At 55.1% G+C, this 13054-nt stretch overlaps 1 protein-coding gene across 2 annotated transcripts in view; it reads left to right on the top strand.

Moving 5' to 3' along the window:
- GAB3 (GRB2 associated binding protein 3) overlaps positions 1–5255 on the top strand; it is an 80207-nt gene extending 74952 nt beyond the window's left edge. For both annotated transcript variants that reach the window (XM_032846268.1, XM_032846266.1), the window contains 2 exons: positions 3847–3960; positions 4953–5255. In XM_032846268.1, the coding sequence (XP_032702159.1) occupies positions 3847–3960; positions 4953–5069 (231 nt within the window). In that variant the 3' untranslated portion in view covers positions 5070–5255. The remainder of the gene's footprint in view (positions 1–3846; positions 3961–4952) is intronic.
- Positions 5256–13054: the final 7799 nt, after the last annotated feature.

Here is a 13054-nt window from a genome sequence, read left to right as displayed (position 1 = left end):
CAAATATGCCAGAGATTGATGACATAAAAGAATATAATGAATTTGACAACTTTGGTGAAAATAAGCAAATTATCAGAAAATATCCAAAAACATGTTCAAGTGGAAATAGGAACCTCAGTGATCTCAGTAGGGACAACTGCAAAGGGTCATGAGCCCCAAATGACTGTGCAGACACTTTCTACCAAACAGAAGAGATCATTACAATCTTATACAAATACCTCCAGGGAATGAAAAAAAATTGCCCACCTTATTTTATAAAGCTAAAGTAACTTGATACAAATAGCGATAACATAGGTACAAAATTACAGAGCAATTTTACTTACTGACGTACATTAAAATATCCTTAAAAAGTATATTTCCAATCAAATTTTGTACACAAATGTTCATAGCAGCACTTTTTTTGACAGCACAAGTAGGCACAGTGGCAGGCAGATGCAGAGGGAGAAGCAGGCTCTCCCCTGAGCAGGGAGCCCGACGTGGGGCTCAATCCCAGAACCCCGGGATCATGACCTGAACCAAAGGCAGTTGCTCAACGTACTGAGCCACCCAGGCGCCCCAGGAGCACTTTCTTAAGAGCCCAAAAGTGAAAATAGCCCAAATGTTCATCAGTTGTTAAGTCAGTAAATAAAACATGGTCTAGCCACCCAATGGAACGCTATGCAGTCGTACAATGAAACAACACTGGTGAATCTTGTAAACAGTATGCGGAGTAAAAGAAGCCAGTTATCTCAAAAGACACGTACTATATGACTGCATTGGTATGAAATGTCTGGAATAGCAAGTCTGTAGAAACAGAAAATATATTAGTGGTGGTTGCCTAGAGCTTGGGGAGATGGTGAGACTGTGGATGACAGCTAAGGGGTCCAGATTTCTTTTGGGGTGATGAAAATGTCCTAAAATTAACTGAGAGAGTGATTGCACAAATATGGACACATGCTGAGCCCTGCAGCATTGTCTGCTTTAAATGGGAGTATTGTGTGGTCTGGAATTATGGCTCGATGAAGTTGTTAGAAAAGAAGCCTTACAGAAAATTTTAGCAAAATAAATCCAGCACTATGAAAAGCTGAGAATATACCCAAACAAGTCGAATTTATCCCAGGTATACAAAGTGGATTTAACATTCCAGAATCTGTTCATGGACATCTCCGTAAAGATGGCAGATCCACCTCAGGCTTCTGTTTTCCATCCATCCCAAAAGAGCCTGTAAAATTTCAGTACAGGGATTTGGTGAAGGCATAAACCCATAAGGGTATAGAGAATTGGAGAAGATAATAGTAGTGACATTGGAAACTGGAAAGCAGATGGGTGTGTGGTAACTGACTTATCAGACCTAAAGAAAGTTAAATCCTAAATATGCGGGGGGATCAGGGAGAGGCAGAATATACTACAGAGTACCTAAAAGGTTCAGGAATTATCCGTGGGGCATGGTTCTGGAAGTAGGGCTGAAGGGAAAGGAAAAGAAGGGCTAGTGGTCCAAAGCTCACCTAAGCAGCAGGTAAATCTTGCAGTGCCTCTCCCTCACTGCGTGGAGGTGGGCCACTAGGACCTCCCATCTCTACAGAAAAGTTGAAGTGTAGTCTCTAGAGACAGTAAAACAAGGGCTCTCTGAACTGGCGGGGAGAGACATTAGACCCGTTTGACCAAGAATACTAAGTACTAAACACGAGGTGATTAGGTAAATATGAGAACCACTCCTGAACCTTTTCCCTAGCCCCTCTTTTCCACAGTGTTGACAATCAGACCTCTGCAACCGAGTCCTGGAGATTGGAAGATAGTGCTGAGGGCTATTTGAGCAGCCCAAGGAAGACCGAGGTCCTGACACTGAGGGTTTACCCAAGAAAAGCATCTAGTAGGATCACCCTGCAGTGAACCCCACAGTGGACAAGCACCACCAATGTACTCAAAGCTTCCAGTCAACTTTTGGGGCTTTGACTCTTACATACGAGCGGACAGCCAATGTCCTCATCAGACCTTTCAGGAAAGCTCTGGCACGAAGGGTAGAGACCAAAACAGATGAGAGGAAACAAAAACTGTGCCAGAAGGGGAAACTTTTTTCATAATCTCTTACTACCTTTTTTTTTAAGTTTTAATTTTAATTCCGGTTAGTTAACGTACAGTGTTATTTTTGTTTCTGGAGTACCGTGGGCTTCCCTATGTTCATTGCGACAAGGGCCCTCCTCAGTATTCTCTGAGAGATGAGCTGTAATGACTCTGAATTAAAAGACTCTATTAAGTCAATCAAGCACGTTAATATATTAAAGGAGAAAATGATGTGATTATCTCATTAGATGCAGAGCAAGTATTTGATAGAACTCAACATTTGTTCACATACGAGAACGCAACACGTGACTAGATTTCGCGTCGCAGAAGACAGGGTGGCTATCCCTGTGGGGTAAAAACAACAAAAAAGGAATGGATTATATCCCTTTTTCACCACCATAGGTTAAAATAAGCTCAGGCTAGATTATTACTTAAATGTGAAGGGCAAAACTTTATCATTCTAGGAGAAAATATGGGGCAACAAGTTATAACTTCACCATAGGAAGGGTTCCTTAAAATACAAAAACAAGCCACTCAGGAAAATACTACATTTAAAGTGGGAATGACTCTTCATTTAGAAAATACCACAGGGGCACCTGGGGGGCTCAGTCGGTGAAGCATCTGCCTTCGGCTCAGGTCATGATCCCGGGGTCCTGGGATCGAGTCCCATGTCGGGCTCCCCGCTTGGTCGGGGGTGTGCTTCTCCCTCTGCCTCTGTGGGTCCCCTTGCTTATCCTCCCCCTCTTTGTCTCTGTCAAATAAATGGATAAAATCTCTTTTGAAAAAGGAGAGAGACTGCCATAAAAAGAAAGAACAACTATAGACCAAGGAGCGATTGCTGTCCAGGATATATGAGGAAGTACTGAGGAAAATTAGAAAAAAAAAAGCAGGGACTTCGCAAAACAAAAGCAAACCTGAACAGACAATTCACAGCAGAGAGAAAAATCGATGGTCCTTGAACATATGAAAAGGTGACCAATTAAGTGTCGAGGGCACGGAAGAGCAGAGCACAGGAAGATGCCATTTCCCCCAAATGTGGTGGGGAAACTAGAAACGCTGATCTTCCCACGCAGGTTAGGGTAAAGGATGGAGAGCATAAAGCTCGGAGCCTCCCGCCGAGTGTGTCGAGATGGTAACGTCACCAGTACACCATCGGGTGGGCCAGGCCTGCCGTTCCGGGGCCCACAGCCTAGAAACTCCTCAGGGGATGGCTGTGCCTCAGCAGGGGCGAGTCTGGGGCAACACAGGGAGTCCCCCCAAATACGTACTATGTGTTTGTGTTGATAAAAGTTGAAAACAGGCAAAAGTGAGGTGTGTGATTTAAGGGTACTTCCATGCTGTCAAAACTGTATTCAAAAACAGTGGTCAGTGCCAAGGTCAACACAGTGCATAGTCTCTTGTGAGGAAAAGGAGGTTGTAGAAGAGGAACAGGGGCTCCTGAGGCTGTGTTGAGTGCATGGGTGTGTCGCCCATGTCACACTGCTGGTGTTGTATAAAGTGTCTTTGAGTGCATTGACGGTGCCTTTACTGGAACTTGAATAAACGTGATCAATCTTTTGCCAATCGGTCTCTGGGGTGTCCTTGGCCTGTCCTATTCTTACAGCAGTTTTCTAATGGCTTTGCGTGAAAGCTGGATTGTCCACATTGTGTGTCATGCCAACTGTCACTCAGACGGGGGCCGCTCCAGGTGGCCGCGTCAGCCGCGCTGCGGGGGGCCGGGGCGCAGGTATAGACCGGAATCGCCTCGTTCCCTCGGGCAGCCCGGCCAGACGCCCTTAACCTGAGTCCTGTGCTGTTGGTTTCTAGAATCACAGAGCGGCGCACTCACTGAGCGGCGGCGCCCTGATGTGGGCGAGGAAATCCAGCCTGGATTATCTGGCTCTGGACTTCAACTCGGCATCGCCGGCGCCCGCACAGCAGGTAGGAGCGCCCGGGGCTGAGAGCCACCTGCAGACGCCCTTCCCTTCCAAGCTCCCCGGGGCGTCGGCTCTGCGTCTTCTCAGAAGGTCCCGGGAAGCGTCTGCTTGGGCGGGAGGAATGGAGTGGTTTGGCTAGACCCTGGGGGTGACAAGACTCTCCGGTGGCAACGGGACCCGTCGGCAAAGGGCCTCACATGGCTGGTTTCGGCTGCTGACGCAGTACCGCAGTCTGTACAGCACGGCTCGGAACCGTCGAGGCCTGTCGTGAGGGTGAATTAGCAGCCATGGGGGCATGAAGGAACGAAGGACGTGCCTCGCGACGTGCATTGTTTGATGAGAAAAGCAGTTTAGCTGAGCAGCACATGCAGTACGAGTCCAGTGTGTGTGTGCACGTGCATGTGCGTGTGCGTGCATGTGTGTGCATGCACGTGCTCATGCAGGGAAACAAATCTGGAAGATCTCCCTTTTGCCAAATGAATTCCCGCTTCTCCTTTACCTTCAGTTTTGTTCCCAAAGCCTGAACTGGGATTCCAGAAAAGCCGGTCAGAAGGGGGAGACCAGAAAGTACAGAAGAGCGCCGCGGTCGGTGCTGGCAGACCCTGCAGTCAGTGCCGACAGACGAGCCCCACACCTTAATGGCTCACGGTGGCAAAGGCCTCTGTCGCTGTTGCTCATGGCCCGGGCCGTCTTCCATACAGGGCCTAGGAGAAGCCGCTGCCGGATGGGGCTCCTGCCGGGTATCGTGTGCGTCCGGTCAGCCCGTGTTGCCGGCGCTCAGCATGTGGTGGGCAGAGCCGGCCGGCCGCAGCAAGGTCCCTGGGAGCCTGGGAGCAGAGGTGTTTCAGGGCCCCCAAGTGCAAGGCCTGCACAGGGCACGGCGCGGGAGGAAGGGGCGGCAGCATTTCGGGGCGCTGTGATATACACCAGAGGCCTGATGTTTGCCTGATTTGTTTTCAGTGCACGTAATGAAAACCTTTCTGTTCCCCCCTCCAGAAGCTTCTTGTCTCGGAAGAGCATAGGGTCGACTACGTGCAGGTGGACGAGCGGAAGACCCAGGCCCTCCGGAGCACGAGGCAGGAGTGGACGGACGAGCGGCAGTCCAAAGTGTGAGGCACAGGCTGGGCCGTGAGCGGGCGGGCAAGCTCGGCGCAGGCGCAGAGCTGCTTTGCCAGAATTGCAGTGATGGGCGAAGCCGGTCAAGAGCCAGAGAGAAGCTGTGATTGCCGTGAGCTTGCCGAGAAGCTTTGGGAGAGAGGATAGATTTGTACCCACTGAAGGGGGACAAGGGGGTAATCTCCCAGCGCCCACGCCTATCCCTGCCCATCCAGGCAGTGGCCTTCCCCGGCCGCGCTGGCCCACGACCTCTGGGATGCCTGCAGTTGGCTCCACTGATGTAAGAGGCAGCGATGGAAGATTCCAGAGCCGTGGACTATAAGGCAGAGAACTCCAGGCAGGGTAGGAATGATAAAAAACAAGGCTTGGGAGCGTATTTTCCGTGGAGTTTGGTTCAGAATCTTTCTGGCGGAGCACTTGGAGCGCAGATCAGAGCGATTACTGGAACCAGACAGGATGACTTGACCCTCAGGTTTGAAAACTCTGACCCCTCTTCTGTGCTTCCCGTCCCAGCCCCGAAGACCCAGCTGGGGGGATGAAACTAAGAGGTGGTGGCAGCATCTGTACTCCTCACAGATAAATCATTCCTGTCCCCAGAGAAAAGGAGTTCGAGTGATGGGGGTGGTCAGCCCCAGGCCCCAGGGGGAGTATGTCGGACGACACTGGCTGGCTGTCTCTGCCATGGCTGCTGGCCTTCCTGGGCACATCTTCACACGCATCATCTCACCTCTTTCCTAAAACACCTCAGAAGCCAGGCTTGGCAGAGACTGTTGCCCCCACCGCGAAGGCAAGAGAACAGAACCGGAAGAAGGAACTCTGCCTCCGGTCCCTCACAGAGCGAGGCCTACAACAGAGTCGGCCAGGCCGCCCGTCGCAGGCTCACGCCACCGCCTCTGAGGACTGTGATGAAGCCTACGCGTTCGGTCACCCTCAGAGACTGAGGAACACGTGCAGACACGAGATGAGGCGTCATCGCTTCTCCCTTGCGTGCGACTTTGAGCGGGTGCTTTCTGGTGTGAACGGCGTGTGCGTCCGGGCCGGTTTTCTCTGTGTGGTGTTCAGATGGGAAGCTCCCGTTCAAATACCTCTTTGACGATCACTGTGAAATCCGGTCTTGGATCACGTGGCACCCTTGCAGTGTGTTTCCCGTGAGCTGGCTAATGCTGACAGAATTTTTTGTCCCCTCGGGAAGGCACGAATCATCCCTGGCTGTCCCATGCGGGACTCAAGCTCTTGAGCGATAGGTAGTTATGGCCAGAAAACAAGCACAGCACAACACAGCAGAAGACAATGAGTTCCACTCTCAAATTTCCCGACGAATTTTCCCTTCTGTTTTAGTGATGACTCAGTCCGGAAACCGAACGGTTCCAATTTGTCCTGAGGGCATTGTGTCACCCCTTCCTTGGTGGGGCGCTGGGGCCCAGGGGACCCAGATGAAAGTCTCAGTCAGGCACAGGGTTTGATGTAACGGCCCTTCTTGATTCTTCTGAGCACCTGCCGCCAGAAGACAAATCGAGCGACCAGGAATTAAGCAGATCCTGGCCTGTCCTTCTTCCTGGTGTGGTGTCTCGTGGGACCACGGACTGGCTAAGCAGGCAGGTGGATGACAGTCAGGGCCGGTCGGAGCTTGTAGGCTTTGCTGTAGGGGTTCGGGGTTCACAGTGCCCCAAAGGTAAGTAAATGCCAGTCTGGGCCTTTCAGACTGTTCGAGTACTTGACGTTCAAAGCAGCAGGACCTGGTCACCTCATTTCCTTCCCGGAGGAAAGTGGGGAGAAATTCTTGGCCACTTTAAACGATATAAGGGCCCCTTAATGAGCCTGGACAGAGAAATGAGAGGGCCCCTGTTCCCCGCAGCCAGTGCCGCGTCCCAACACACAGGCCAGAGCCGGGAAGGAGCGGCCTTCGTCCCGGTGTGACTTGCAGGGGGTCACAGGGCCTCAGTCCGGAAGCCAGGGCTGTTGGTTCTCCTCGATGGTACCTGCCTGGTGCGGGCACCCGGGTTCAGAGTCTCGGTTACCTGACCGAGGCTGGTGCGGACAAACTCTACACCCGGGTGCCAGGAACCGCCCCAGACTGGAGATCAGAGAAGAGAACAGCTGCACCAGGTTGGCCGTGAAACAGCGTCCAACTGAGCGCCGCGCAGAGCTCCTTCCTGCAGAGTGTCCCCTGGAAGCCGCGGCCGCACGGAGCAGTACACGCTCGGGTAGCGTGACCTGTTTGGGAGCAATTCGTTCGGGATTCCTGAAGAAGATGACTTTGCCCTCCTTTCCAGGGTGCGCGAGACTGCGCCCCACTTTGACAAGGCCGCTGCTGCGCGGTACCCCAAAAGCATGTGGGCTCGGGGCCATGCGGGGCTGACAGCAGCGGCCGCTCCCGGGAGAGGCACCGGAGGTCACAGCAATGCCACCGGATCCAGCCTTCCTGCGGAGGGGATGCATGTGCCGTGGAGCTCTGAATCTGACCAGGGCGAGGTCTGGGGCTTTTTAAAAAATGGCAATGGTCTCAGACGGCATTCCGAGTCCGGGTGACATGCGCGTGAGTCAGGTGCCGGGACGCCTTCCCGGAAGCCAGCAGGACATCGTGGCCCTTGATCGCACATTGTTTTCTTCATCGTTCCTTTCTGCTTTATTTCCTTCCATCTCGTTGCGTTAGGAAGCTCCTCCAGGTCAGGGGGCGTGTAGGGCAGGACATCAGACCTGCAAATCCCTAAGGCCACAAGGTCAGGCGCCTCGGGGTCCAGCTTTCCGTGGGGGCGGGCAGGGCTCCAAGGCCCAGGGCCATCCTGGAAGGTCCCAGTCCCTCTTTGGTCCCTCTTCGCCAGAGCCAGGAGAGGCAGGACTGTGGCTTCAGATCGGGGCAAGACTGAAGGCTCCCGTCAGGCCTTCCCGGTCTCTGTTAATACCATCCTTGTACCCATAATCATGCCGATGTGTAAAGATTCCTTGTTTCTCACTGTTTCATTTCTAGCATTAATAAAAGTCACATAAGGGGGAATCATACCCTAGTTGTCCCTCACTTGCTGGAAGTGATGACGTTAGATGCAAACGCGGACTGCGAGCACTTGAGCACTGCCTCGGCTCAGCCGAACCACACTGACATCTCTTTTCTTCATCAGAAACTAACTCCAGTCACTGGCCAAGCCGGTGACCCTCCCCGATAACACGTGTAACAAGACCTTCGTCATTACTGACCTTAAAAAGCGACAGCCCCAGCCCGCCTCTCCCCAACCCAAATCTCTCGTGCCACCAGCCCCTCTCCGCCGCCGAGGCTCCCGGCTGCTCTGGCGGCCGGGTCAGCGGCATCTCCAAGCCACGAAGCGAGGCAGGGACAGCCAGAGTGGTGGGGGCTCAGGTTTGGGGCGACAGGCCAAAGGCAGAGAGAGGAGAAAAAGCCACACGATTACTTGCCCCTGAAAACTATGAGGCTGACCTCATGACTGCTTTTGCCCGGCACATCCCAGCCCAAGCCCCTGGCCCAGAGAAGAGCAGCTTGGCCCACAGAGCTGACCTGGGGAGTGGGGGCCAAGAACCCTAACCTCAAGGGTATTTAAACGCCAGGCCCCTTGTGCTCTGGCTCCTTTACCAGATGCCCCCCTCAGTTTCTAGCTTCCTAATTCTCCTGTATTTCTCTTGACCTTACGTTGCATTTAGTGTTATCATTTCCCTACTTGGTGCCATTTGGTTTAGAAACTTGGTTTTTATTTTCTGCACCCGAGGGAGGGTGGCTTTGGTACAGGCTGGACCGGGGGGCCCAAGGGGCGAGAAGGCAGAGCTGAGCCGCAGACCCTCCCCCACCACATGCACAGCACTTCACTGACGAGACAGGGGACACTGGAGGGCCTCGGGGACACGAGGCCCTTCCCAATCGAGAGTGCGCAGTCACTGGAGGGAGATCCATGTGCACGGTGAGGAACCTTGCCCCCACTTTGCCATCTTCTACAACCCTCAATTCCCGGCAGAGCTCAGTGGAAAAGGCGGGACAGCCGTGAGACGTGTGCCCCTGCTTACCCAGCCACCACAGTTGCTCTGGCCTTTGGTTTGTGGTCAAGACCTCTGTCTTAGTGGAATGTCACTTCCATGAGACTTCACCTTCCCTTGTTTGAGAGAGCGAGCACGTGAGTGGGGGGAGGGGCGGGGGGAGAGGGAATCTCAAGCAGACTCTGCACTGAGTGTGGAGCCAGACTCGGGACTAGGTCCCACGACCCTGAGATCATGACCTGAGCTGACCCCCGAGAGCTGGACGCTCACCTGACTGAGCCCCCCCAGGCGCCAGGGAGAGATAACTATTGATTGAAAAGGGACAGGAGAGAGGTGTGGTCGCTCAAGGGGGACCCTGCCCCCGTCTTCCCGGACCCTGTCCACTTGCTGGCCGTCATGCCGCCCCCGCCTGGGGTTTCCTCTCTGTGGAGCCCCTTTTCGGCTGTTCCCGGAGCTGCTTTACTGGTAAGAGCAGAGCTGGGAAGGGCCGCAGAGGGGACTGTCCTGCTCAGCCCCCTGAGAGGGACAGCATCCAAAACCTCAGCTCCTTTACCTCACGTTGGGACAAACTTTAAGTAGACTTTAAGTAGAAATTTAAACTTTAAGTAGAAATGTAAGTAGAAATTCTACCCCCCAGAGTTCCCCAGTGGGATCTGACCGAATTTTCCCGGCCCACATGGACTCTTCCTGTGCCGCTTTCCAACCCTCCGGGTGTCCGGTGAACTCGTGAAACAGAGTCGCGTGGTCACATGATCGGTCTCGCATCCCACTGGGTCCCCCAGAACCCCGCCCCTGCACCTGCAGAGACGGGGCTACGTCCCCACGCCGAGAACCTGAGGAGGCCTGGGCGGTGACGGGCCCCGCGAAGGGCACCGCAGAGGCGGCGCTAGGACCCCTGAGGCCAGGTCACCGCCCCCCAAGATGGGTGAGACAGGAATCGAAAACAACACGTTTGTACCTTCTACTGTATTTTAGAGGGCACCCAATGGGGTGGAGAAGAGAGCAGGAAAGGAATTTCATGCGTACGGGTCTGTGGGGGGGCCGGCTGCTCGGGTACGGAAGGTGAAAATATGAGCTTCGGGAAGACTCGAAGGCGAGGAGGGCGTCAGCCCGGAGCTGCACGGGACAGAGCACCCAGGGCAGCGAGGACAGGCCGCAGGGTCCTAATTCGGAGCCCCTAGAAGGCTGAAGGCACAGCCAAGGAGCGTTGCTGGTCCGTGTGAAGACCTGCGGAGGATCTGCGGGAGGACGCAGCCAGGGAAGGCAGCAGCGGAGACGTGTGACGGCTTCACGTTTGGAAAGCAAGGATCCCTGCAGCTTCTCTGTGAATAGAGTCCAAGAGGGTCGAGACTAGAATCAGGGAGCGCGGCTGGCAGATCCCCGCACTCACGCGCCCGCCAGGAGATAGTTGCCTGGACTAGGGGAGGCGCCCACAGAAGGGGGCGAGAGGTCCTATTCCAAACAGTTTTGGTAGAAACAACCTGCAGCAGGACGGGACGGGTGCCGGGAGATGAAGGTCAAGAATGATGCTGGGGTTTCACCTAAGCAACCGGAGGGATGAGGTCAACATCCCAAACAAAAGTTAAACGACTGGGTGGAAAAGTCTCCGAGGGGTCAGGAGCCAGAGACCCAAAGCTTTTCAGAACGACCAAGACCTACTGTGGAAAAGTGGAAAGACTTGGGGTACCTCGTGGCTCAGGAGGTACAGCCTCTGCCCTGAGCTCAGGTCATGGTCATGGTCCTGGGGTCCTGCGATCCGGACCACATGGGCTCCCTGCTCAGCGGGCGTCTGCTCCCTCTTCCCGTCTCTGTGATGTCTCTCTCTCTCAAATAAATCTTAAAAAAAAAAAAAGGAAGTGAAAAAGATTTTGAGTAAGCTCAGATCGCTGTTTGGATGCATGGCAGAGTTGCTGCGAAGACAGGACTGGACTTTGAAAGGACAAGCCGAGTAGATATCTGTCTGCAGGTGGGTACAGGAGTCTGGCGTGCGGGAAGTGTCTGGGGTGGAGATGCCAACCTGCGAGCCAGGACCTGGCCCTGAAAGCCCGGAGCCTGCACGAGCTCACAGGGGTCGGCCCAGAGCCCGTGTAGAGGGAGAAGCGGCCCGCGCAGCAAGCCCTGGCACCCTGGGACACTCGGAGGTGGCGGAGGAGAGAGGGAGCGGCCACGGAGACTGAGGCGGGGCGGCCAGAGGGCTGGGAGGGACCCCGAGAGGGCAGGTGCAGGGTGACCTCCCAGTTCAGGAAGGGCCGCACATACGCGCGCACCGGGGCAGGGGGTGGTCAGGGAGGAGGAGCGAGGGGCTCCGCGGGGGCTGCTGCCGGTCAAGGGACAGGAGGCCTTCTGGAGACCCGCCGGAGAGAGGTTCGGGTGGGCGTGGGAGCTGCGTGTGCCGAGGGGCTGGGGAACTCGGGGTCAGCCATCCGGGCCGCCCTCGGAAGGGGCTGCCCTCTGGCCCCCGAGAGCAGGGAGCCCGGTTCTGCAGCGGGAAGGGCTCTGGGGCGCAGGAGAAGCTGCCCCCGGAGTTGCCGGGGGAGGGATTGCGCCTCCTGCCCTGTGCCCGGGGCCCCCAGAGAGGACGGGGTGCGCGGAGGCGCCGGGGAGGGAAGAGCTTGAGCTGGGGAGGAGGGCTTTGGCCGGAGGGCACCGGCCCCTCCTCGCCAGCCCCACTCCCGGGGGGACACCCCCCTCCCCCAGGTTCTCACTGCTCTGGACCGAGATGCCTCTTGTCGGAAGCATAAGTTGCGACAAAAACTGGAACAGATCATCAGCCTCGTGTCCAGCAACAGCTAAGGGTGGCGGAACCGGTTGTGTGGGGGGGGGCGCCAACTCGGTCCTGAGCTGTCCTCCGGGCTGAGCCCTAGATCCGGGGGGCGCGGGGGCAGAGCCGGGGGGTGGTCCCCGGTCCAATATGCCCCCGGCACACCTGGGTGCCCCCTTCATTAGTGCCTTCCTCTGGGCCCTGTTGGGGGGCAGGGGTGACAGGACCAACCCCTGACCCCGGCAGCAGCAATACCCCTGCCCCCTGCCTCCTGCCCAACCACCCTCCTGCCCCCTGCCCCTCTCCCTACCACCCTCCTGCCCCTCGAGCATACTGCCTACCCCCGGGGGTAGTTCCTGTTTTCAGGCGTGGCTGGACGCAGGATTTGGGTCTCTGAGATGTGCCTTCCTGCTCCTGCTTGCCATCTGTCCAGTGTCAGCCTGTTCCCCCACCCCGGCCCTGCAGCCCCCAGAGTGTCACTGGCTTGGATGGGGTCACCATGGCCATAGGAAAGCGGTGCTCTGATGGGCCAGGCCTGAGCCACACGCCCACTCCTGGAATCAAAGGGGAAGCCAACTCTCCCAGAATCCTAACTGCGGAGGGCAAGGAAAACGGGGGTCGTCTTGGGGGGAGGGATAAGGATACTTGTACCAGGAGAAGGGGAATGGATGCCGGGTAAGGAAACCCGCCAGATGTCCTCTACGGTAGTGACAGATACTTCATCAAACTCAAAATCTTTCCCTGACGTTTTAAAAGAATGAGTGCAGGAAAGATTATTTCTTAATACACAGTTATTGTGCAAAAGGAAAATGTTTTTTAAGACTTTATTTACTTATTTGAGAGAGAGAGAGGGAGGGAGGAGGAGCAGAGGAAGAGGGACTCTGAGCTGAGTGCAGAGCTTGACATGGGGCTCCATCCCAGGACCCTGAGATCAGGACCTGAGCCGAAATCAAGAGTTGGACGCTTCCCCGACTGAACCTCCCAGGCACCCCTGAAATACATACTCGAAGGATATATTGGTTGATTGATTTTTGGATTTTATTTATTTATTTGACAGAGAGAGAGAGAGAGAGAGAGAGAGATCACAAGCAGGCAGAGCAGCAGGCAGAGAGAGAGAGGGGGAAGCAGGCTCCCCGCTGAGCAGGGAACCCGATGTGGAGCTCGATCCCAGGACCCTGAGATCATGACCTGAGCCGAAGGCAGAGGCTTAACCCACTGAGCCACCCAGGCGCCCCTCGAGGGA

This window comes from Lontra canadensis, unplaced genomic scaffold (genome assembly GCF_010015895.1).
Source record: "Lontra canadensis isolate GAN:19392208 unplaced genomic scaffold, GSC_riverotter_1.0 scaffold174, whole genome shotgun sequence".
In the NCBI taxonomy this organism is placed as follows: Eukaryota; Metazoa; Chordata; class Mammalia; order Carnivora; family Mustelidae; genus Lontra; species Lontra canadensis.
Note: the sequence above shows the minus strand (reverse complement) of the source record. Positions and strands in the feature narration are given on the sequence as shown.